Consider the following 26,654-nt stretch of genomic DNA (forward strand, 5'->3'; position numbering starts at 1 on the left):
AAGAGTGAGTGCACTGTGACGCTGCTCACAGCTTTTTGCTTCTTGACTCAACTCATCTCAGAAGCTTTGCCACCTTTTTCTTGATATTTCAGGGATAGTGATATTGTGTTTTAGAAGAAATTGAGAACTGAGAAGTTAAGCGACATAGCCCTCCCTTCCCTCTGCACTGTGCCGGTCCTCTTTTCCTCTCCTCCCCCCCTCCCTCTCTCTACATATCCTCCGTCTGGTCTTAGCTGTGGGGATGAATGCAGACGGAGACAGATGGTACAGTATAGTTAGTGTACTAGGAACTGAGGGTAAAGGAAAGAGTTCTGTGTCTCGCTGGACTGGACTAGGCTGAGAGAGGAGAGTGCTACCTGGTCATGGGATGCTGTAGTGTGACTCAGAGGGGAGCGCATTCCGGGATTGACGATGTGGGCCCTGACGAGATCGAGCTCCTGGAGATTGACAACTCAGGGTGAGTCTTATTTTGTTAACAGAAGACCATGAACCCCATCAATCCCTCATGGGAGTGGTCTGTTTGAGTTTGATAGACTGCCATTTGGCTTTTTACATCCTCACAATCCCATTTTAATTTGATTCGGAAACATAAGCGGCAGGTAGCCTAGCGATAAAGAGAGGTTAAGAGTGTTGGGCCAGTAACCGAAAGGTCGCTGGTTTGAATCCCTGAGATGACTAAGTGAACCATCTGTCCATGTGCCCTTGAGCAAGGCAGTTGCTCCTGTAAGTCTCTCTGGATAAGAACATCTGCTAAATGACGTAAATTTAATGACTGTGGAGATTTTAAATATGTTGATGACACATGACAGCATCTAAGACTATCAAGCATGGTCACAACCGAATAGATACGCTTCACAATATCAATTTCTCTGAATCTAGATAAAACAAGCAGTAAAATACTGAGCCTCTTGGCTTTGTAAGAAAGTTTGAAGCAATACTATTAAATAGTACCTATTGTTGGGTTTTGGTAATAAGAACAAGGTGTGTTTGGTTGACGAGGTATTGAGAGGAAGTGGTATCGCTTTGCCTTGGGGTGAGTGATGAAAATAGAGCACACATTGACAAGTGTGCTAGCAGTTTCAACCACTTCAGAACTTCAGTTCCTTGAGAAAGAAACAATGACATTTGAGGGCATATTTTATTGAACAATGAAACATAATGCATCTGTGTCATTTTCATTTACACACAAAAGCACACAAAGAGTCAGAACGCTAGTTTGGAGACATAAACGTTAGACATAAACGTACTGACCTTCACTGAAGCGGCACTGATGTGATTAGGACATGAGCGGCCGGTGATATTGTCTCCCTAATTAGCAGACAATGCTACCGCTCGTCTCTCCCTCCTGTCCAGTCTGGTCTAACACTGGCCAGGCCTCTAAATCCCGTCATGTGGGGAGTGGGGGAAACGAGAAGCTAATCACAATAGCAGCTCACAGACTTCACGTGCCCAAACTGTGAGAAGACAAGGGATCAGCCACAAGCAACACATACTGTGCACACGCGCGAGGATGCTTGTCCGCGCACACACATTGACACACTTATGAATGTATGTATGTATATATATATATATATATATATATATATATATATATATATATATATATACACACACACACACACACACACACACACACACACCCACACACACACACAAGCATGAATAGGTTCACACACACTGCATTCAAACAGTGCATACACACACACACACACACACACAAAGGGACACATGCACACACACACACACACACACACACACACACACACACACACACAAGCATGAATAGGTTCACACACACTGCATTCAAACAGTGCATACACACACACACACACACAAAGGGACACATGCACACACAGAGACAGACACTCAAGCACAAACACAGATGTGACAGAACTGTTGGCACACATAGGGAATGGTTTAGGGGTATGTAGCTACTGTATTACTACCAGATAAATGGGTGAATGTGGGCAACAGGTCTTTATGTGAGGGGGTCAGATGGTGGGTGTCTGCTCCACACTTTAATCTGCTTATGTCTGGACACTGTTGGGTGAAGGGGGCTCAGGCAACATGGCTGGCATGTAAATGAGGTGGGCAAATTGGTCTACAGTTCTATGAGATGTTACAGTAGTGTGGGATAAATGGGAGATATAAACATCTTTGTGAGAAGGTTTTGTGGTTAATGTGACTGCTGATATACAGTGCCTTCGGAAAGTATTCAGACCCCTTGACTTTTTCCACATTTTGTTACATTACAGCCTTATTCTAAAATGGACTTTAAAAAAATCCTTAGCAATCTACACACAATACCCCATAATGATTAAGCGAAAACAGTAAAAAAACAAACATTTTATCAAATGTATAAATAAAAAAATAAAATCAGAAATACCTTATTTACGTAAGTATTCAGACCCTTTACTATGAGACTAGAAATTGAGCTCAGGTGCATCCTGTTTCCATTGATCATCCTTGAGATGTTTCTACAACTTGATTGGAGTCCACCTGTGGTAAATTCAATTGATTGGACATGATTTGGAAAGGCACACAACTGTATATATAAAGTTCCACAGTTGACAGTTCATGTCAGAGCAAAAACCAAGTCATTAGGTTGAAGGAATTGTCCGTAGAGCTCTGAGACTGGATTGTGTTGTGTCGAGGCATAGATGTGGGCAGGGCACCTGAAAAATATCAGCAACATTGAAGGTCCCCATTTTTAAATGGAAGAATTTTGAAACAACCAAGACTCTTCCTACAGCTGTCCGCCCGGCCAAACTGAGCAATCGGGGGGAGAAGCGCCTTGGTCAGGGAGGTGATCACTGCAACATTGAAGGTCTCCATTTTTAAATGGAAGAATTTTGAAACAACCAAGACTCTTCCTACAGCTGTCCGCCCAGCCAAACTGAGCAATCGGGGGGAGAAGCACCTTGGTCAGGGAGGTGATCAAGAACCCGATGGTCACTCTGACAGAGCTCCAGAGTTCTTCTGTGGAGATGGGAAAAACCTCCAGAAGGACAACCATCTCTGCAGCACTCCACCAATCAGGCCTTTATGTTAGAGTGGCCAGACAGAATCCACATGACAGCCTGATTGGAGTTTGCCGAAAGACACCTTAAGACTCTCAGACCATGAGAAACAACATTCTCTGGTCTGATGAAACCAAGATTGAACTCTTTGGCCTGAATGTCAGGCGTCACGTCTGGAGAAAACCTGGCACCATCCCTATGGGGAAGCATGGTGGGGCAGCATCATGCTGTGAGGATGTTTTTCTGTGGCAGGGACTGGGAGACTAGTCAGGATCAAGGCACAGAAGAACAGAGCAAAGTACAGAGAGATCCACGGGTGTGCCAAGCTTGTAGCGTCATACCCAAGAAGACTTAATGCTGTAATCGCTGCCAAAGGTGCTTCAACAAAGTACTGAGTAAAGGGTCTGAATACTTATGTAAATGTAATATTGATGTTTTTTTTGCAAACATTTCTAATAAAACCTGTTTTTGCTTTGTTATTATGGGGTATTGTGTGTAGATTGATGAGAGGAAAATACGACTTAATCAATTTTAGAATAAGGCTGCAACATAACAAAATGTGGAAAAAGTCAAGGGGTCTGAATACTTTCCGAAGGCACTGTATATGATTAATGTTTCAGGATATGGAGTCTAGGAGAGAGCAGGCTTCAGCTCTCCGTGAGGAATGGAAAAGACGGTCCACCCTCTCGCTACCCTTCAGTGAGACACCTCGACCAGGAGGTCAGTGGAGGATGTGTGTGTGTGTGTGTGTGTGTGTGTGTGTGGTGTGTGTGTGTGTGTGTGTGTGTGTGTGTGTGTGTGTGTGTGTGTGTGTGTGTGTGTGTGTGTGTGTGTGTGTGTGTGTGTGTGTGTGTGTGTGTGTGTGTGTGTGAGTGAGTGAGTGAGTGAGTGAGTGAGTGAGTGAGTGAGAGAGAGAGAGAGAGAGAGTAGCCATCTGTATGAATATGACACTAAGATACAGAAATTGAAAAGGTTCTGCCATGCATTTATCACACAGGAAACAACAGTGGGTCACACCCTTTGAGTGCACATATTGGCACCTGCAAGTGTGAATGCATGGTGTCAATGGTGCATCAATATACTATTTTATATCAAAGTTGTTATATCACATTAATGATAAAGGGATACTCATGTATACTAATGTAAACTCCTCACAACATCTCATTTCAAATGAAGTATTCTATTCTATTCCCCTAGGTTGTGCTATGGGGCAGGAGCAGAGAGGAGCTACACCACAGAATCTACAACCAGCCCATCCGTGACTGGGAGGGCCAACCTACACACATGTATGGAGAGATAGCGCACTCCTCCCTGGTGTCTCTCCACAACAGCTACACACAGGTAACATCTCACTACACCATGCTCAGATAGACTGTTGAGATCAATCATCACTCACTGTCTATGTCCTGATCTAGTACTGCTATATTGATGTTCTGTTCATGTGTTTGTTTATATTCTTATAGGAGACACGTGAACACTATCTGGTGCTGTTCTCCTTCCACTTGTTGATCCTATCTCTGGACCACTCTCACCATGATTTTATCTATGAGGTTGGTTCCTTTACAAATGGGGAAATACTGTAACGACACTGTGCAGATGCATGTTGAACATTTAACTTGAATGTAAAATGCGTTCACCTAAGGCCAGCTAGTCAATGTGTTGCTTCTTCTTTTTCAGGGCATGCTGCCTCTCTCTGGACTGTCTTTCCAAGCCACCCCACTAGCCTCCAACTCGCAAACCATGTTCCAGATCAGTGGTGAGTTCTATTATGATTGTGCAGAGAGTTCATTAAAGCATAAATAGACAAGGGTATATGATTTATTGTGGTTTATCATGGCTGTGCTACGGTCATAGGTATGATGCGAAGCCAACAGTAAATGTTTAATTATTGTATTGTAACACGGCTACCATCTCCCTCCCCATTCTAGGTCCAATGGTGGACTCCAAAGTATTCACCTGTGCCAGTGCAGCAGAGATGAACAAATGGATACACCACATGGAGGAGAGGAAATACAAATCCATGAGCCAACTGCTAAGCCCCTCCCACTGTGCACTGTCTTACCTGGTAATTCAATCAGCATAAGAACCACACCCTTATACAGTAAATTACAGATCCTAAACAGATGTCATTGCAAAATGTTAAACTGTCTGAACAATAGGTTCACTTTGCTTGATCACAACTTGAACATCTAATAGCACATATGAATAGCACATATTACATACAGTTGAAGTCAGAAGTTTACATACACTTAGGTTGGAGTCATTAAAAATAATTTTTCAACCACTCCACAAATTTCTTGTTAAAACAAACTATAGTTTTGGCAAGTCGGTTAGGACATCTACTTTGTGCATGACACAAGTCATTTTTCCAACAATTGTTTACAGACAGATTATTTCACTTAGAATTCACTGTATCACAATTCCAGTGGGTCAGAAGTTTACATACACTAAGTTGACTGAGTCTTTAAACAGCTTGGAAAATTCCAGAAAATTATGTCATGGCTTTAGAAGTTTCTGATAGGCTAATTGACATCATTTGAGTCAATTGGAGGTGTACCTGTGGATGTATTTCAAGGCCTAACTTCAAACGTAGCTTGACATCATGGGAAAATCCAAATAAATCAGCCAAGACCTCCACATTCTGGTTCATCCTTGGGAGCAATTTCCAAACGCCTGAAGATACCCCTCATCTGTACACAAGTATAAATACCATGGGACCACGCAGCTGTCATACCGCTCAGGAAGGAGACGCATTTTGTCAAATTCTTATTTTCAATGACGGCCTAGGAACTGTTGGTTAACTGCCTTGTTCAGGGGCAGAACGACAGGTTTTTACCTTGTCAGCTCGGGGATTCGATCTTGCAACCTTTCGGTTACTATAAATAAAGTGGCGATCCTGACAGGGAATTTTTACTAGGATTAAATGTCAGGAATTGTGGAAAAACTCAGTTTAAATGTATTTGGCTAAGGTGTATGTAAACTTCCGACTTCAACTATATATTACACTAATGAGCTAAATGCATCATCATGAAAGGACATTTGCTGCAAATAATTATGGTGAAACTCTCCAAATATGAAGCTACGTTTCTGTTGTCACTTACTGTAGGTACCCTGCGATGAGATCTGGAAGAAAGAGGAACTGAAAACATATTTACTGCAAGCCCCAATTCAGCAGTGGGAAGGGGCCCCCATCCAGCACATGGGCCAGCCTGTATACATATCCATGGTCCACATCATCAACACACAGAGACAGGTACACAACCCGCGCTGTAACTTGTGTACTCACCAGTACTCTAAAGTCCATTTGAAGGGGTCTTGATAGCTTGATAGCTGTCATGTTAGACATGCTAAACGATTCAAATAGGCATGCATGTTGTACTGGAATGAAAAGGGCAAAACTATGTGGAAATGGTGGCAAAATTACCCCAAAAATCTGAAATCTCTTATCTCCAGCAAAAAGATCAACATCTGCTAAAGATCTCAATAGCTAGGTAGGTGAATCTAGCTATCCACAATGTCCAGAGATAGAACAAAAATCACAATTCCATCAAAAATAGCACTACTGCTGCCACCAGTGTAACTTTAGGGGCCGCATACAGTTGGATGGATGACCTCCTTTAAGCAACAAAGAGTGGACGGAGACAGATTACTATTTAGGCAGACCCAATTGAATACCATTAGCCAAAACTCAGAAACTGTCTGTCACTTCCTGTTTCAATAAAGCTATTACAATACAATTAATGCATTGGTCAATCAAATAACAGATCATTAAATCTCTGGTAAATAATTAATGACATATTTCCAGAATTAGGTAAACACACAGGTATGTTCTAAAACAGATTCAACACATGGTATACATCCCATGCAAAGGAATCAAATACTCAGACAATACTTCATCACTAGTATCTGCTACATAAAAAAATATAAATAATGCTAATGCTAATAAATATGCTAATCAAACAATAATGATCATAGGCCTAATAATAATACTTGATTATGCTCATATTAGAACGCTAATGATAATTATAATAGTGGACTTCAGATCAAATTAACAGTGTGATAATGTTAAAACATTCTTGCAGGGACTCCATCAGCAACTTCTAGTACTCTTTCCTCAAGATGTCCTCCTGCTCTCTGTGGATAACAAGAGCCTCAGTGTCATATATGAGGTACAGTCAAATTATGTTCTCTAGGTAAAACAATTTCACTGGAACTCCTACAATAGGAACCTGGTGACCTTAACAAGTTTGCCAATTGTCGCCATAGAGTAGATGTTGGTGTGATATACTATGATGTACAGTTTAGAAGATGTTGTAAAATATAGAGGTGATCCAATTTGAACCTTTCTCAATTAAAGATAAATGGCACTTCAACCTGTATTTCATAACACTTTAGGGTAGATTGCCTCGGAAAAGCATCACAGCCGTGGAGAGGTCAGCATTACCTGGGAGGCTGGAGTTCGAGTTAGCAGGTTATAAACAAAACAGACATAATGTCATTCTGCTCTAACATGTTCATATAATGAGGGAAATTGACTGTAAATTGACCCTCCAAACTGCAATTCCACTGTGTCAGGTGTTGCTGTATGTATTGGTGAAGAGCACTGTACTTCTATTGTGTATTGTGTGGCTCAGGTGAACTGATTGAGCCGCTGCAGGTATCTTGCACCTGTCCTGAAGAATATCAGAACTGGATCTTCCAGCTACAACAGGTAAAGTACCATTACAGTCCCATTAAAATGGGAAAAGATGGAATAAAACAAATGGATCGGGAAAACTGTGTGGCTAGCCTTTTGCCTGTTTCCATTGATTCCAATTGAGCCATACATGTACATCTATTTTGTGAAGATGCAGGATGTTAAAAATAAGTTATTTTGTCTTGAACGTTTTTTACAGAAAAAAAAGAAAATTAGAGACAAGTCCCAAAAAGTAGTTGCAGAACGACTCAGTAGTGTTTATTTCTTTTCTCAATAGCCGGAAAAAAACCTCCAAGCTACCTCAAACCACCCGGCTCCACCTCTCATGCCAAAAAAACAAAGGAGCAGAAAGGAGTCCCAGGAACCAATGATAATTGCACATTAATGAGACTAACTGACCAATGGCCTCACAATATAGAAGACTCATGCCTCTTTTCATTAATAGACACTATTTGTGGATATCATGTATACAGTTCCTTTAGAAAGTATTCATACCCCTTGACTTATTCCACATTTTGTTGTGTTATAGCCTGAATTCAAAATTGATTAAACGTATATTTTTTTCTCACCAATCTACATAAAATAGCTCATAATTAGTGAAAACATGTTTTTAGAAATGTTTGCAAATTTACTGGAAATGAAATACAGAAATATCTCATTTACATAAGCATTCACATAAGCATTCACACCCCTGAGTCAATACATGTTGGAATCACCTTTGGCAGCTATTACAGCTGTGAGTCTCTCTGGGTAAGTCTCTAAGCGTTCGACACATTGATTGTATTATTTTATTTTATTTTAATTTAAGCTCTGTCAAAGTGGTTGTTGATCATTGCTAGACAGCCATTTTCAAGTATTGCCATAGATTTTTAAGCCAATTAGTCAAAACTGTAACTAGGCCACTAAGGAACATTCAATGTCATCTTGGTAAGCAACTCCAGTGTATATTTGGCCTTATCTTTTAGGTTATTGTCCTGCTGAAAGGTGAATTTGTCTCCCAGTGTTTGTTGGAAAGCAGACTGAACCAGATTTTCCTCTAGGATTTTGCCTGTGCTTACCTCTATTCCATTTATTTTTTATCCTAAACAACTCACTAGTCCTTGCCGATGACAAGCACACTCAATAACATGATGCAGCCACCACCATGCTTGAAAATATGAAGAGTGGTACTTAGTGATGTGTTGAATTTGGCCCAAATATAACACTTTGGATTCAGGACATAAAATGTATTTCTTTGCCAAATGTTTTGCAGCTTTACTTTAGTGCCTTGTTGCAAAAATATTTTTATTCTGTACAGGCTTCTTTCTTTTCACTCGGTCATTTAGGTTAGTATTGTGGAGTAACTACAATGTTGTTGATCCTTTCTCAGTTTTCTCCCATCACAGCCATTAAACTCTAACTGTTTTAAAGTCACCATTGGCCTCATGCTGAAATCCCTGTGTGGTTTCCTTCCTCTCTGGCAACTGACTTCTACACCTGCATTACTTGCTGTTTGGGGTTTTAGGCTGGGTTTCTGTCCAGCACTTTGACATCAGCTTATGTAAGAAGGGCTTTATAAATACATTTGATTGATTGACTTAGGAAGGACGCCTGTATCTTTGTATTGATATATCATCCGAAGTGTAATTAACCCTTCCCCTACAATTTCCATGGCCCTGTGGAAATCAAATTAACAATAAAAAATGTATTTCAAAATCCGTCTGTTTAAGCTAGGGCTTTGTTTCAATCCACTGTATCTGCCAATATAGCCCTTCCGCAGTAGAAGGTGGCAGAGCTAGAGCGGTGTTTGTCAGACCATAAGACATCCGTAAAATCTGTCTTCTCGAGAAAAGGTCTAAAGCGTCCGAAAGGTTAGGCCTACAAACTATTATGAAAGATGAGACTCTCACGATGATGTTCTCCGTTTGGCTCTACGATCCCCACAAGCTTCACAGGACTCGTCTGAAGTCGGTAAAGCCTCTTCTGCCAACTTCTGTCTGCAGCGTTCCAACAGTTTGGTCTACACACTAATATGACCCCTCTGTAGGACGCCCACAAGCCTCACAAGACTCCTCTGAAGGTCCCCGGTACCAATTGTTTCCTGAGCTTTCTTATATCTCTCAGATATAGGGCAGACACTTAAAGAACAAACTTCCTTTTTATATATATGTTTTACTATCTGTTCCATGTAGTGAATCTGTTATTCAATGCGTCTATGGGCTAATAACAGTAACAACAAATTCAATGTGTCATCTAATAATTTTTGTATATATTTGTTTATACCTTAAAGGGGTCTTAAAATTCTAAATCAAATACTGTAACGATCCTTGGTATGACCATCTTAAAACAATTCCACAAGTTAGCTTAGTAGAACCCCCCTTACCCCAGCTTAGACAGGGCTTAGAGTCTCTTAACTCTCTAGAGGGTTAATAACTTCACCGTGCTGAAAAGGATATTCAATGTCTGCTTTTTTTTACCCATCTATTAATAGGTGGACTTCTTTGCGAGGCATTGAAAAACATCCCTTGTCTTTGTGTTTGAATCTGTGTTTTAAATTCACTGCTCGACTGAGGGACCTTACAGATAATTGTATGTGTGGGGTACAGAGATGAGGTAGTCATTTACAAATCATATTAAACACTATTATTGCACACAAAGTGAGTCCATACAACTTATTTGACCTGTTAAGCAAATGTTCACTCCTGAACTTATTTAGGCTTGCCATAACAAAGTCATTGAATCCTTATTGACTCAAGACATTTCAGCTCTTCATTTTTTATTAATTTTCAAAATTTTATAAAACATAATTCCACTTTGTCATTATGGAGTATTGTGTGTAGGCCAGTGACACAAAATCTCCATTTAATCCATTTTAAATTCAGACTGTAACAACCAAATGTGGAAAAAGTCAAGGGTGTGAATACTTTCTGAAGGCACTGTATATGTATATATTATTCAGTCTGGTCCAATGAAATGAAGAGATTCTGGTGAACATTCTTCTACTGTAGACTACTGTCTGTAGTACTCTGCTTCACTAGTGACTGTAATAGCAATGAATAGGCTAAATAGGGAGTTTATTTTTAGTGAACTGATTGTACAATATTTTTCGTAGAATCTCTGTGAACCAAAATAGAAAATCTAGTGCTGTTCATGACCTTTTCCATATTTTCTGTTATGATTGTTCTTGAAATGTACGGACTCAATAAAAAGTAACTAAATACCTTTCCCAAATTGTGTTCTTATTATGTACAATACTTATATGTACAGTACAAGTAACTCAAACTTTATGTCATGGTCACAAACATTCAGGCTTCACCTACATATTATTATATGAAACAATTTCAGCAGTGGTCATATAAAACACTGAAAAGTATGTGCATTTATTTCAGGGGTAAAACATTTAAAGTATTATGTTCAGAACCAGAAATCTCAATTAGCGCATGTATTATTAGTCTTTTGTTATTTATATTTCTCTACTATAAGTTCTAAGATTTGTTAAAATGGTATGGCATATTTTTGGCAGATCCTGGCCCTCATAAATTACAATCATAATAGTAAATTAGCCATTACTCATTTTTACAAGTGCATCTACACTATGTAAATGTACATCATTATCTCCATAGAGAATAACCAGCTATAGGAGCATAAACAAATACACAACAGCAAACATTTAAATTAGCACTAACAACTTTTTTTTTAAACTATATTTAAAAAATATTTAATGTGTCACTGGAATGGTGAACATCTGCATGTAGATGGTAGTAGTGGTTGGTCAATAATATAATGTGCTACTGTCTTAATTTTTGTCTACGCGTAAACAACTCTTATTGTCAATAGGGTGTAACTAGCAGTGAAAGTCAAAAGACAGGGAAGATGCACAAACACTGTAGTTCTTAATGTTCTGTTGAAAGTGATGTCTGAAATTATGTTTATTCCTATTACAGTGCTTGGGGGCAAAGACAAATGCTTGGTTTCTGATACAGTATTTCCATAGCTGTGTTACAGTAGTTGTACTGTATATGCAGTCATTGCAAGCATGAGTGATAGAAAATTACTGCTATGCAGCTGGATAACCATATTTCTTAAGAATATTGCATATGCTCGAGCTATGCCAAAAATGATGTCCTTATGAGCACCTGCAGACTAAATAAAACTCCCACATCCAGATAATCTAAAACTGCTCAGCTATTGTATAACTGGTGTTGCATAAAAGCTGGGTCTAATGGATACGGGTTGAGGGTTGCTGCCCTGTTTGATTGGACATTCCAAGTGTAAATGAAAACCTGCAGGATGGAAAGGACACTTAAAAGAGCTCCTCTTCCAGTTTCTGTGTGACACACTTAACGCGGATGTTTTCTCTGAGGTTGCGGAGACGCGCACTGCGACTTGTGATCTCCTCCACGTTGGTTTTGGGGAACCAGCCCCGCTCCCCGTCTGACAGCCGAATGCCCTCCACCCAGCCTGTGGATACACAATACACAACAACCTCAGCAAACAAAAACACACCTAGTGACATTATCACTTGTGCTGGTCTACTTGTGGTGGTTTAAGACTCAAACTTTGGGTTTTACACATGATAGAAAACTGTTATGAACTACTTTTAGGGTAAAGGAGAAAATGTAAAGGGTTTCTGAAGTTGCTGTTTAAAGTTTATACTGATTTAAAAATAAAAAACAATTATTTAACCTTTATTTAACCAGATAAGCTAGTTGAGAACAAGTTCTCATTTGCAACTGCGACCTGGCCAAGATAAAGCATAGCAGTTCGACACATTCAACAACACAGAGTTACACGTGGAATGAACAAAACATACAGTAGAAAAAAAACAAACAAAGTCTATATAGAGTGAGTGCAAATTAGGTCAAATAAGGGAGTTAAGGCAATAAATAGGCCATGGTGGCAAAGTAATTACAATATGGCAATTAAACACTGGAATGGTAGATGTGCAAAAGATGGATGTGCAAGTAGAGATACTGTGGTGCAAAAGGAGCAAAATAAATAAATACAGTTTGGGGATGAGGTAGATAGATGGGCTGTATACAGATGGGCTATGAACAGGTGCAGTGATCTGTGAGCTGCTCTGACAGCTGGTTCTTAAAGCTAGTGAGGGAGATGGGAATCTCCAGCTTCAGTGATTTTTGCAGTTCGTTCCAGTCAGTGGCAGCAGAGAACTGGAAGGAAAGGCGACCAGAGGAGGAATTGGCTTTGGGGGTGACCAGTGAGATATACCTGCTGGAGCGCGTGCTACGAGTGGGTGCTGCTATGGTGACCAGCGAGCTGAGATAGGAGGGGGCTTTACCTAGCTGTGACTTGTAGATAACCTGTAGCCAGTGGGTTTGGCGACGAGTATGAAGCGAGGGCCAGCCAACGAGAGCGTATAGGTCACAGTGGTGAGTGGTGTATGGGGCTTTGGTGGCAAAACGGATGGCACTGTGATAGACTACATCCAGTTTTCTGAGTAGAAAGTTGGAGGCTATTTTATAGATGACATCGCCGAAGTCAAGGATCGGTAGGATGGTCAGTTTTACAAGGGTATGTTTGGCAGCATGAGTGAAGGAAGCTTTGTTGCGAAATAGGAAGCCAATTCTAGATTACATTTTTGATTGGAGATACTTAATGTGAGTCTGGAAGGAGAGTTTACAGTCTAGCCAGACACCTAGGTATTTGTAGTTATCCACGTATTCTAAGTCAGAGCCGTCCAGAGTAGTGATGCTGGATGGGCGGGCAGGTGCGGGCAATGATCGGTTGAATAGCATGCATTTAGTTTTATTTGCGTTTAAGAGCAGTTGGAGGCCCCGGAAGGAGAGTTGTATGGCATTGAAGCTCGTCTGGAGGTTAATTAACACAGTGTCTAAAGAAGGGCCAGAAGTATACAGAATGGTGTCGTCTGCGTAGAGGTGGATCAGAGAATCACCAGCAGCAAGAGCGACATCATTGATGTATACAGAGAAGAGAGTCGGCCCGAGAATTTAACCCTGTGGCACCCCCATAGAGACTGCCAGAGGTCCGGACAACAGGCCCTCCGATTTGACACACTGAGCTCTATCAGAGAAGTAGTTGGTGAACCAGGCGAGGCAATCATTTGAGAAACCAAGGCTATTGAGTCTGCCAATAAGAATGTGGTGATTGACAGAGTTGTAAGCCTTGGCCAGGTCGATGAATACAGCTGCACAGTAATGTCTCTTATCGATGGTGGTTATGATATCGTTAAGGACCTTGAGCGTGGCTGAGGTGCACACATGACCAGCTCGGAAACCAGATTGCATAGCGGAGAAGGTACGATGTGATTCAAAATGGTCAGTAATCTGTTTGTTAACTTGGCTTTCAAAGACCTTAGAGATGCAGGGTAGGATAGATAAAGGTCTGTAGTAGTTTAGGTCTAGAGTGTCTCCCCCTTTGAAGAGGGGGATAACCGCGGCAGCTTTCCAATCTTTGGGAATCTCAGACGATACGAAAGAGAGGTTGAACAGGCTAGTAATAGGGGTTGCAACAATTTCGGTAGGTAATTTTAGAAAGAGAGGGTCCAGATTGTCTAGCCCGGCTGATTTGTAGGGGCCCAGATTTTGCAGCTCTTTCAGAACATCAGCTATCTGGATATGAGTGAAGGAGAAATGGTGGGGGCTTGGGCGGGTTGCTGTGGAGGGTGCCGGGCAGTTGACCGGGGTAGGGGTAGCCAGGTGGAAAGCATGGCCAGCCGTAGAGAAATGCTTATTGAAATTCTCAATTATAGTGGATTTGTCGGTTGTAACAGTGTTTCCTAGCCTCAGAGCAGTGGGTAGCTGGGAGGAGGTGCTCTTATTCTCCATGGACTTTACAGTGTCTCAGAACTTTTTTGAGTTTGTACTGCAGGATGCAAATTTCTGTTTAAAAAAGCTAGCTTTAGCTTTCCTAACTGCCTGTGTATATTGGTTCCTAACTTCCCTGAAAAGTTGCATATCCCGGGGGCTATTCGATGCTAATGCAGAACGCCACAGGATGTTTTTGTGCTGGTCAAGGGCAGACAGGTCTGGAGTGAACCAAGGGCTATATCTATTCCTGGTTCTACATTTTTTGAATGGGGCATGCCTATTTAAGATGGTGAGGAAGACACTTTTAAAGAATAACCAGGCATCCTCTACGGTCGGGATGAGGTCAATGTCATTCCAGGATACAACTGCCAGGTCGATTAGAAAGGCCTGTTCGTGTTTTAGGGAGCGTTTGACAGTGATGAGGGGTGGTCATTTGCTCGCAGACCCATTACGGATGCAGACAATGAGGTAGTGATCGCTGAGATCTTGGTTGAAAACAGCAGAGGTGTATTTGGAGGGTGAGTTAGTTAGGATGACATCTATGAGGGTGCCCGTGTTTATGGATTTGGGGTTGTACCTGGTAGGTTCATTGATAAGTTGTGTGAGATTGAGGGCATCAAGCTTAGATTGTAGGATGGCCGGGGTGTTAAGAATGTCCCAGTTTAGGTCACCTAGCAGCACGAGCTCAGAAGATAGATGGGGGGCAATCAAATCACATATGGTGTCGAGGGCACAGCTGGGGGCAGAGGGTGGTCTTGTAGCAAGCGGCAACGGTGAGAGACTTGTTTCTGGAAAGGTTCATTTTTAGAAGTAGAAGCTCAAATTGTTTGGTACAGACCTGGATAGTAAGACAGAACTCTGCAGGTTATCTTTGCAGTAAATTGCAACACCGCCCCCTTTGGCAGTTCTATCTTGTCGAAAAATGTTATAGTTAGGAATGGAAATTTCAAGGTTTTTGGTGGTCTTCCTAAGCCAGGATTCAGACACGGCTAGGACTTCCGGATTGGTGGAGTGTTCTAGGGCAGTGAATAAAACAAACTTAGGGAGGAGGCTTCTAATGTTAAAATGCATGAAACCAAGGCTTTTACGGTTGCAGAAGTCAACAAATGAGAGAGCCTTGGGGATGGGAGTGGAGGTAGACACTGCAGGGCCTGGATTAACCTCTACATCACCAGAGGAACAGAGGAGGAGTAGGATAAGGGTACGGCTAAAGGCTAACAGAACTGGACGCCTAGTACGTTCAGAACAGAGAGTAAAAGGAGCAGATTTCTGGGCACGGTAGAATATATTCAAGGCATAATGTACAGACAAAGGTATAGTAGGATGTGAATACAGTGGGGGTAAACCTGTGCATATAGTGATAATGAAAGAGATATTGTCTCTAGAAATAGCATTTAAACCAGGTGATGTCACTGCGTGTGTGGGAGGTGGAACTAAATTGTTAGCCGAGGCGTGTTGAGCAGTGCTAGAAGCTCTACAGTGAAATAAAACAACAGTTACAAACCAGAACAGCAATCGACACGGCATGGTGACGTTAGGGAAAGGCATGCGTAGCCGGGTGATCATACAAGTCCAGTGCGTGGCTTCAGGCAGCTAGCGGCACAGGGTTAGCAGGCTAACAGAAAGGCCTTAGAGGAGGAAAGTCTGTTGTGGCCCCCTCGTGCAGTTACATCAGCGGACAGATCAGCAGGGTAAACCAGGCCAATTGGCAAAATATGTATAGTGGGCTTTGAAATATGTCCGAAGGGCCTCTTAAGCCAGCAGTCCAATGTGCTTTAGATAGCTAGCAGGCCGCAGATTTGCGGCTGTGCGTTCAGGGGTTGTTAGCTGCTATAATTCCAGGTGGGGGGAAAAAATATCATAAAATTTAAAAAAAAAAAATAATAATAATAAAAAAGAAACAATTAAACATAAAAATGAAAAAAATAATAGGTTCAGAGCTTGCGATAGGAATCCGGAGATATGGAGAAGAATAAGTCCGACTAGCTCTGGTTTGAGTCGCGCTGTACAGACTGGCGAGAGTTGTCCGGGATAAAGGTAGCTGATGACCGCTAGCAAAGGATAGCTGACTGCTAGCTAGTGGCTTTGGAATGTATTTGATGGGCCTCGTAAGCCAACAGTCCGTTGTGCTCTAGACAGATAGCATTCAGGGGACGTTAGCTGCGAAGGTCGGAAGGTGAGAAGGTTCAGAGCTTGCGATAGGAATCCGGAGATTTGGAGAGAAAAATAGGTCCGGTATGCTCTGGTTGAATCGCTTTGTACAAACTGGCTAGAGGTTAGCTGATGACCGTTAGCTGGCTAGTTAGCTGGCTAGTTTATGTTGGAGAGTAATAGAGGCAGAGAAGAATTAAAAATGTCCACACCACATTGGGTGAGGCGAGTTGCAGGAGAGTATTTTGAAGTAAGGGTTTAGAAAAATATTAAAAGATATGCGAAGAAAAATATATAAAAATATATATACATGGGACACGACAAGACGAAGGACAAATATGTCTGACTGCTACGCCATCTTGGATTGAACCTGCCCATCTTGGATTGAACCTGCTTATGATGATAGAGTTTAATGTGAGCTTGCCAAAGGGAGTTTCTCACCGTCACTTGTAATGGTCTTGGCTTGAAGAATATCAGCCTTCTCCAATGTAAGTTCATCATGCTCTTGGGCCTGGTAACTCTTGATGCATTGAACTTGGGAAAGATCTGAGAGGAGAAACAACCAAAGGTGTATAAAATTACTGAAAAGGCTGTACTTCCGTTAAAATCGATTTTTTAAATATTTTAAAACGTAATGCAATATTTTCCAAGTTACAGTAAATGAAACAACAGAAGCTCAGGGACATGACTGAAGTTGGTTTATAAGTCATTGAAATACTTAATCAGCACTGCAAGATGTGACTGCTTATCCAGACTATTGATAAAGCAGCTACTTACCATCATTCTCAGTGGCCTGCTCAATATCTTCCAATGGATCAGAGGGGAACATGGCTGTGATCCATCTTTGTTTCCCACTCCTGGGAAGAAACAAAACCCACGTAGAGGCTGTCAGTTCCTACTTTATCACTACCATTACATATCATGATAGTGGTATGTATAGCAGCTCACTCAGTGTGGGCCTTGAGTAGGATCTGGTGTTTGAGTTGCCGGCCCTCACACAGCTGCAGGTGGAAGATGAAACCTGAGATGCCCTGAAGCTTCTGACTGAGGTCCTTCACCTTCAGCTGCCCGATCTTAGCGTGAACAAACACCATGAACTTCCACGTGCTGCAGACAGACCAGAGACAGGAATTTGTCAATGTATGCCATGCATCACTCAATCAACCAACATTTATGACATACAGTAACACCATACATAGTGTTGCATAGTGTGGCAGAGCATAGCATAGCTCAGCATACTGTAGAATGGCATTACGCCATACATATAAAACACTTTTCTTTCTATTCTCCCTCTACATTGTACAGCTTTAGTACTCACTCCTTCTTCTTGGACAGCAGAAGACAGTCATTGAACAGATGCAGGTACACAGGCCTTGTGGGCAACTTGAACTTTGACCCAGAAATACTCATGGTCTGTGTGTCCACTTCGAGCAGTTCTCCATGCTTGACCAGCCAGCGAGACTGGGAGATAAGAGGGAATATCTAAAAGGGGAGATGTATGTGAGTAATGAGCATGAATGAACAGTTATTTAATTATTACTGGGGTTAGAGGCATGTGGTTTCTTTACTTGCAATCTACAATGGACAAACATTATATGGTTAATCCATACTATGGCAATAATAAGAAATAGGATTTGTTGTTGTCCAAAACCATTGATTCTCAGCAGTGGATAGGGGAAAGGGGAATATACTGTACATGAGTATACAGGAGGTGTACTGAAAATGAATGAGGTTGTTCCTAATGAGAGATGTTGTCATCTACCTTGCCCTCAAAGTGGATCTTCTTATTGAGGTGAATGAGCTCTTCCATCCTCTTCATTGACTGCACACTGGAGTTACATTCCTTTATAATCTGTTGTGATAAGAATGGTTATTTCAATGTTTTAGGCAATATAGTCTATTAGTAAAAAGTTTAATCATTTCTCTATTATTTATTTTGTATAACGAACAAAAATTAACCAAACTTCAACTTTTGGTATGTGTTTTATTTTATGCTACCTTTTTCAGCTCATTGAAGGCCTTGGTGGCTGTGTCCTCATCCCTAGAGCCTGGTGTTGTCCTCTTTAGGATATTCTATAAGATAGAAGGAAGATAGAACATTTTGGATCTCAACTTTCACCTCAGGACACTGCAAAGCCTGCTGCTGTATATTTGCTTATTCACTGGACAGTAACTTGATGTAAGGTAGAGTAATTGTTTTGTCCCTACAGCCAGTCATGAATAGTTTAATTCTATGGTGAACAAGGGTGCTCTATCATACCTCCACCAGCATCTTGAGCCGTGTGATCCTCTGGAAGGGGAGGATGAGGAAGGAGGCGAGGGGAAGACGCTGGCAGATGGGGTCTTCTTCCAAACGAGCCAGGATACCTGGGAAGCGAGCATTCTCCTGTCTACAGAGACAAAAATCGCTTCAAATCTAGCAACATGGTCAGAAAAAACCTTCACTGGTATGGATTGGAGATATATGTGTATATGTGACTCACCACCTTGTTTCGGTCTTATGTAGCAAAATTTGAAATTGTGTTTTTTATTTTTATACATTGGATAAAAGTAGAGAGTCAGAGATACAAAATGAGATAACGTACACTGCATTTGAGGAACAAATGGAAGTTTGTTTGTTGTCTTTTAAAGTTGATAAATTGTAAACTCACATTTGAGAAAATGGCCTTTAAATGTTTTGGCATTTAGTGAAGAGCTCTTCTTTGTCTACACCCATTCAGCATCGTTCACACCCTCTTAAGCTTTAGCCCCACCCATCTCGTTTCGCTATCGGAGCGAATGATTGGATAACAATGAAAACAGCCTAACCAACTCTGCTGGCAACAATTTTATTACTTTGCAGATGTTTACTGACACTGGCCATATTCAATGGGTGTTGTACACACATCACGTAACGTTAGCTAACGAGCCAGCCAGCTAATATTAGCTAATTAAACGACAATAAACAGTGCCAACAATGCCACAGTGCTGGGAGCTAACCAACCAGGTTCAATGTTATCTAGCTAACATTTGGCTCTAATTAGAAAAGCAAATGGCTCTGGAATATGAATAATAACATCAGCTAGGGAGCCAGCCAACTAACGTTAGCTAGCTAGCTAACAGTACACTTTATCTTAAGACATATAGCTATCTAGGTAAACAATGAACCTAGCTATGTAAACAAAGTGTAAATTCAAACAATGTTAGCTAACAAGCCAGCCAGCTAACGTTAGCTAGTTAAACAACAATGAACAGTGCCAACAATGCCACAGTGCTGGGAGCTAACCAACCAGGTTCAATGTTAGCTAGCTAACCACATTCATTAGGCTGTCATTAGCTAGCTAACAACATTTTTCTCAAGTTCAAACGGCTCTCCTGTGAAGTCGTGACTTGCAACATACGCCTAGTTTCCTGAATCGGTTCACATATATCTATGGTCATGAACCCTGTTTCTGAAGAGCTACAGGGTTTCATTCCAACCCAGCACTAGCACACTTGGTCTTGATGATTAGTTGAACCAGGTGTGTTAGTGCTGGGCTGGAACAGAAACCTGCACACCGTCGATATCCATATGTACAAAGTGACAATTCGAGCGTGTGTACTAGGCACTGAGCAACATAATTTGCATTATACTTACGGTCTCAAATGTGCAACAAAGCAAAGTAGATTACACACAAAGTAAGACTGCTCACAACATGCGCTGGTAGGTCTGTTCCTGGTAGGCCTGGTTGGTCACGTAGGGGAGGTAGACCCTTCGCAGGGCGGGACAGTGGGCCAGGACGATGTCAGACACGTCAAAACGCAAGATGTCCTCCTCCAGTCTGTGCTCCAGGTCCTGCAGGAACCTAGAGAGAGAGATGAAAGGAAGAGAGAGAAAGGAAGAGAGGGAGTAACAAAGAAAGTGAAATATTCAGAGAAAATCGAGCTTGGGATCGAAACAGAGAGATATTGAAAGCAGTGGGGCTAAGCTACCTGCCATCCATGACCTCTATACCAGGCAGTGTCGGAGGAAGGCCCCTAAAAATGGTCAAAGACTTCAGCCACCCAAGTCATAGATTGTTTTCTCTACTACTGCACAGCAAGCAATACCGATGCAGCAAGACTTGAACCAACAGGACCCCGAAAAGCTTCTATCCCCAAGCCATAAGACTGCTAAATAGTAAGTTAAATAGTTAACCAATAGCTACCTGGACTATCTGCATTGACCCTTTTGTGACTAACTCTTTTAACTCATCACATATGCTGCTACTTTAAAAAAAATATATATATATATTATTGAATATCCGAAACATACAATATACTTGCAGTGAAGCCGCTCAACAACTACATCAGACCAATCATCCAACAGACTTCCATTCAGAGTAACACACAGAAGCATCAAGGTTCAATGCCCTGCTCAAGGGGCACGTTGACAGATCTCCCACCAGGCCAAACGTGAATCCGAACCCTCCAAGATCCCCCCACAGTTCCCCAATAGCTGTCCTGCAACCATTCGAGACCCCTCCCACAATCACCCCCCCCCCCAAGAAGAAGAAGAAAGAAAATATATACATTTAAAAGAGAAAAAAGGAAGACAGAAGAAAATAGCAAACAACACTGCAACATTTAAAAAAATATATATATATAATACATTTAAAACAAAGGACACCAAGGATAACTAAAATCATAACAGCAATGCCAACTGTATATGTTTGTGTGCATGTCTGGCACTATTACATGTATGTGTGTGTTCTTGTATGCGTTTATTTGAATGAGAGTGTATGTATATTCATGTGTACAAACACCTGCACGGCATCAGTCTCATGCAAACTGGCATTAGTTGTAAAACCACTGCCCCTCTGTGTCATTTAAACATACTTTTTATCATGTTTTATTTTGTTTGAAAAAGAGAGATACTTTGAAAAAAGTATCGTTTTCAATTAAACAAAAAGGAGACATGGCAATCCGCACAAAGGCAAAAAGGCAATTTTAAAACAATGGATGAGCTTTTCTTAGTAAACCATTTAGGCTTCAAGTAAAACTTTTGAATAAGTGAAGATTTTTTTTATAAATACCAGGCCTGGCTCCTTAGATGTTTCATGATGTTCTATTATTTCTAGTAGTTGTTGTATATTATCTCCATTGTATCGACCATGTAAAAAACCTGTCTGATCAGGATGAACAATACCTGGTAAAACCCTTTTAATTCTGAGTGCTATGCATTTCACTAGTATTTTTGCATCACAATATTGAAGTGTAAGGGGCCTCCATCTGGGTCTTGTTTTAATAATAGAGAAATAAGACCTTCCTGCTAAGTACCTGACAGACTATAATTTATATAGGAGTAGTTAAAACAAATCTAACAATGGAGCTTTTAGAATATCAAAAAACGCTTGTCATCAAGCCCTGGGGTTTTTCCAGACTGAAAGGATTTAATAGCCTCAAAAAGTTATTCCTCTGTAATTTGGCCTTCGCATTGATCTTTTTGTAAATTTGTTCATTTTCCATTTTTTATATATTTTGGAAAGAATTCCTTACCGTAATCTTCATTCAGTGGGAGAGGATGAGACGGAAAAGAGAACATCTGCCTAAAATAATTAGCTGCCTCTTTTAAAATACAATTCAGAGAATCATAGACGACTCCGTCTTCAGTAACGAGTTTCTGCAAATTATTTTTGTTAGCGTTTCTGTATTGGAGATTCAAGAAGAATTTTGTGCATTTTTCTCCATATTCCATCTAGTTTGCTTTATTTTTGTAATAGATTACATTAGATCATTCTTGAATAAGTTCCTCAAGTTCTTTTTGTTTTTCCTCTAACTTATTTTGTATCTCTGTAGTATTGTTTTTATTGCTAACTACCTGTACTATTAGTTCATGGATTTCCTTTGTTAGTCTTGTCTCTTTAGCCAGAAACTGCTTTTTTAAATTATTGATGAATATTGAATTGAAGGTACATTTAAAGGTATCCCAAGCAATAAAGGGATTTGCTGAACCTATATTATATGGGAAAAATTCAGTTATAAATGATTTTGTCTTATTTTTAACTAAGTTGTCCTCCAGTAAACTTGGATTAAATTTCCAATATACCCGTCCACGTGGAAAATCTATAAGAGTTTTGTGAATGCCAATTAAATCATGATCCGATTGCATTCTGTCTCCTATTAAAACTTTTTTAACCTTTGATGCAAGAGAGAAAGAGTCAAGAAAGTAGTCAAGATGACTAGCTTGATTAAGTCTCCTCCATGTATATCTCACTAGTTTTTAGTGTCCAAATATCCACTATTTCTAATGTGTCCATAATATTTGTGATTTCCTTCAGGGCACGGTGATGATAGTTTGTAGAGTGATTACCTTTATGGTCCAATGAGGTACTTAACACTGTGTTATAGTCTCCTACCATAATTAATTGATAATTTGTTGTAAGTTCAATAAATGGATATAAATTATTTTGAAGAAGTGTGGATCATCCTGATTTGGACCATATAGATTAATGAGCCACATCTCTTATTTCGTCCACTTTCATATTCAAAAGGATCCACCTTCCTTGCGAATCATTCCTGACTATTTGCACATTCAGATCGAAATTGTTGTTAATAATATCATCACACCATTTGAGGTCCTTTGTCCATGACAGAAAATGATTCCACCACCCCAATACATCTAAGGATGTATTGAGTTTCCTGTAAACAGTATATGCTATATTCCTTTTCTTTTAGCCATGTAAAGACGGATCTTTTTTTACAATCTGCTAAACCGTTATAATTATAACTGGCTATACTTATTTCACTCCTTACCATAACTAGATACTATTCTCAGTCTAAATTGACCATAATTAGTGCTTGTAAAGTTACTGCCATCAGAGGTATTATGACGGTCAAAACTAGAGTTTTCAAATGTCTGATATTTAGAATTCAAGCAATAGGTTCTAGCAATATATTTGTTTTATTCCCTTGCCTGTTTTCCTGTGAGCCAATGCCACAGATGTTAGAAAATTGAGACAAGATATTATGTGTGTAGTAAATCTGAGTAGGTTGATGTGTATGATATTGGATGTGATTTGGTGAGAGTGTGTACGATGTCTGTAGAGTAAGACTATAATGTGTTATGTCCAAAAAATAATAACTCTGTCAATTTGCATGGTTGAGTGTCTATGTGTGTAACATATAGGTCGTATAGCCTTGATATTCATGATGATAATTGTAATCCATATCATATCACCGTCATAGTTGCATCATAATTATCTTTAACATCATCGAAAAACACATCCCAGCATTTCCATAGCAATTGACGTTTCACATGATCGTAAAATAGACCTTGCATTACTCTAGACCTTGCATTACTCTCACTACAGTACAAATGTATTCAGTACAATATGTTATTATTCTGATATCTCCCCTTGCTTGTTGTAAACATATATAAACTTGTAGACAAATACATAAAAAAGATAGACAAACAAACACATAAAATTATAAAACTGTTATTGACAATAGAGAGAGAGAAGAGAAGAAGAATGAGAGCGAGATCAGCTGTTTGTGTGTGTAAGTCCGTATGTGTAAGCATGCATGTAATTGAGTACCTGTGTGTTCATATCCACTTCGTAATGTTCAAATATTTTTACAGTTCCCATACTTTCTTTTTTTCGTAATCTGAAGTCCCTGTAGAATTTAGTACAGCCTGGTGTTATGGAGCTGTCTCAGAATAGCTGTCCATCTATAAAGAGTTTGTCCACAATGATAAAGGCACGCTTACTCTTCTCTCGTTGTTGCCTTTGTACCGGATACAGTCTCTTAGGACGTTTGTTTATCTCCCTTTAAGCTCCTTTCCCCTGCTTTTGATCAGCTCCTTTTGTTGGTAGTGTTCAAATTTTGTGATGATCGGTCGGGGACCCTTGGTCTTGTCGGTCATAGCTCCAAGTCTTTGTACTTGGTGGAAAGCCACCTTGTTTACAGTCTCTATAGGAAGTTTCAAGGCGGATTGCATGAATTCTCTGAATCCGCCCTCTGGATTATTGGATGCGTCATCAGGAATCTCAGAAATAAATGATTTCCACGCATGCTACGACTTTGTATGTATGTACGACTCCTTCATCACCCTGTTTTCCCTGAGTAGACGATCCATGTTGGAATTGTGTATTTTTACCTTGGCTGTGAGTTCCTTCCTGCTACTGTTTATGTTTATGTATGCTGCTGCTACTGTTTATTATCTATCCTGTTGCCAGTGGTGGAAAAAGTACCCAATTGTCATACCTGAGTAAAAGTAAAGATACCTTAACAAAAAAGGACTCAAGTAAAAGTGAAAGTCACCCAGTAAAACACTACTCAGTAAAACTAAAAAAATATTTGTTTTTAAATCTACTTAAGTATCAAAAGTAAATGTAATTGCTAAAATATACTTAAGTATCAATAGTAAAAGTATACATCATTCCTAATATTAAATCAAACAAGACGGCATTATTATTATTTTTTTTTAAATGTATGGATCACTAGGGGCACACTTCAACACTCACACATCATTTACAAACAAAGCATTTGTGTTAGTGAGTCTGCCAGATCAGAGGTAGTAAGGATTACCAGGCATTTTCTTCTGATAATTGCATGAATTGGACAATGTTTCTGCCCTGCTAAGCATTCAAAATGTATCAAGTACTTTTGGGTGTCAGGGAAAATGTATGGAGTAAAAAGTATATTATTTTCTTTAAGTAGTACTTTAAAGTATTTTTACTTAAGTACTTTACACCACTGCCTGTTGCCTAGTCACTTTATCTCTTCCTATATGTACATATCTACCTTAATTACCTCGTACCCCTGCACATCTACTTGGTACTGGTACCCTGTATATATTATCGTTACTTATTGTGTATTTATTCCTTGTGTTATTATTTTTTTATTATTTCTCTTTTTCCTCTCTGCATTGTTGGGAAGGGCCCATGAGTAAGCATTTCACTGTTAGTCTACACCTGTTTGTGACTAATCAAATTTGATTTGAAGAGAAACAGAAGAATAAGAAAAACCAAGACAGAAAAAACAGAGAATCTCATGACATACATTCATTTACTATACCTCTCACTGACGTCCTTGACCTCGGGGAGCTTGGAGAAGAGCCACTGTCTGTCCTGGGCCCCCAGACACTCCCCCAGCTCCTGGGACAGCATAAAATGGTCCACTGCGATGGTCAGACTCCGAATGTACGACGCCTCTGATGTCACCAGCTCAAACTTGGCCTGTGATGAGGAGACATTATGGGCCTTTAGGAAGCAATAGGCACACCTCTCACTCACAATTAAAAACATGATACTTTATTTATCTAAATATGAAAAATGAAATACTTTATCTAAATATTAAAATCATGAAGTTATCATGAGACATATTGGGAAAATCTATGAATTTAATGTTATGACCACAAATCAAAATATGTTATGTTAACAAAATAGGTAATCCATCCCATAGATGAAACAGATCAACTTGGCTGGCTAATTGGATATGCTAAAAGCCTGTAGTGCTGCCATAGACATGGATAGAGGCTGCACTTTCCACAAAAGATAGGATATTGGGCACACCTTCTATCCATCTCTATGAGTGCTTCCCAAATCCCAATCTGGCTTGATGTCATCCCCATGTTCTCACCTCCTGTAGTTTGCGCTCCACGTTGCTGAAGTTGTCCAGCTGACCGCTGGTCCGGACATCAGGGATGTCTTGCCACAGCGAGAAGGCGGAGCCTCGTGATGAGCAAAAGGAGCTGGATGGAGACAGATTAGATGGAGATGGAGTCTCCCCAGCCCCTTCCTCCCTTAGCCCCTCCTCCTCAGCACCTGGCTCCTCCCCCTGCTGCCTCAGGATTTCTCGGTTGATTGCAACATCACTGTACTCCTGGTACAGAATTGCTGAGGAGAGAGAAAGAGAGAGAGCGATGAGAATTTGAGTAAGAAGAGTACATAGGGGTGATTGAGAATTAAAATCAATATTGCAGAAAGTTTTGAAAAAAATACTTTCAGATATTATGTTGTTATGTAGCATGTGGTTGAACGAGTGTGGATACCATTGCAATGCCATATAAATACCATT

At 40.3% G+C, this 26,654-nt stretch overlaps 2 protein-coding genes across 2 annotated transcripts in view; one reads left to right on the forward strand and one right to left on the reverse strand.

Annotated features, from left to right (window-relative positions):
- On the forward strand, window positions 1-9,129 carry LOC139368653 (pleckstrin homology domain-containing family N member 1). The gene is made up of 11 exons (XM_071107811.1): window positions 1-457; window positions 3,641-3,740; window positions 4,218-4,361; window positions 4,484-4,570; window positions 4,698-4,776; window positions 4,949-5,085; window positions 6,127-6,273; window positions 7,103-7,189; window positions 7,416-7,491; window positions 7,655-7,731; window positions 7,994-9,129. Exons 1-11 carry the CDS (start codon window positions 363-365, stop codon window positions 8,099-8,101), a joined length of 1,137 nt encoding a protein of 378 aa, XP_070963912.1. The 5' UTR covers window positions 1-362; the 3' UTR covers window positions 8,102-9,129.
- A 2,465-nt stretch (window positions 9,130-11,594) lies between these two features.
- The window catches only part of LOC139368652 (Rho guanine nucleotide exchange factor (GEF) 19), a 32,724-nt gene continuing 17,664 nt past the window's right edge, over window positions 11,595-26,654 (reverse strand). Inside the window, exons 6-16 of the mRNA XM_071107810.1 lie at window positions 26,217-26,473; window positions 25,653-25,813; window positions 20,306-20,458; window positions 18,895-19,024; window positions 18,633-18,707; window positions 18,397-18,486; window positions 17,953-18,116; window positions 17,583-17,741; window positions 17,412-17,491; window positions 17,076-17,180; window positions 11,595-12,156 (exon numbers count right to left, since the gene is read on the reverse strand). Coding sequence (XP_070963911.1) covers window positions 11,999-12,156; window positions 17,076-17,180; window positions 17,412-17,491; window positions 17,583-17,741; window positions 17,953-18,116; window positions 18,397-18,486; window positions 18,633-18,707; window positions 18,895-19,024; window positions 20,306-20,458; window positions 25,653-25,813; window positions 26,217-26,473 — 1,532 coding nt within the window. The 3' untranslated portion in view covers window positions 11,595-11,998. The remainder of the gene's footprint in view (window positions 12,157-17,075; window positions 17,181-17,411; window positions 17,492-17,582; window positions 17,742-17,952; window positions 18,117-18,396; window positions 18,487-18,632; window positions 18,708-18,894; window positions 19,025-20,305; window positions 20,459-25,652; window positions 25,814-26,216; window positions 26,474-26,654) is intronic.

This window comes from Oncorhynchus clarkii, chromosome 16 (assembly GCF_045791955.1).
Source record: "Oncorhynchus clarkii lewisi isolate Uvic-CL-2024 chromosome 16, UVic_Ocla_1.0, whole genome shotgun sequence".
NCBI classification, from domain to species: domain Eukaryota; kingdom Metazoa; phylum Chordata; class Actinopteri; order Salmoniformes; family Salmonidae; genus Oncorhynchus; species Oncorhynchus clarkii.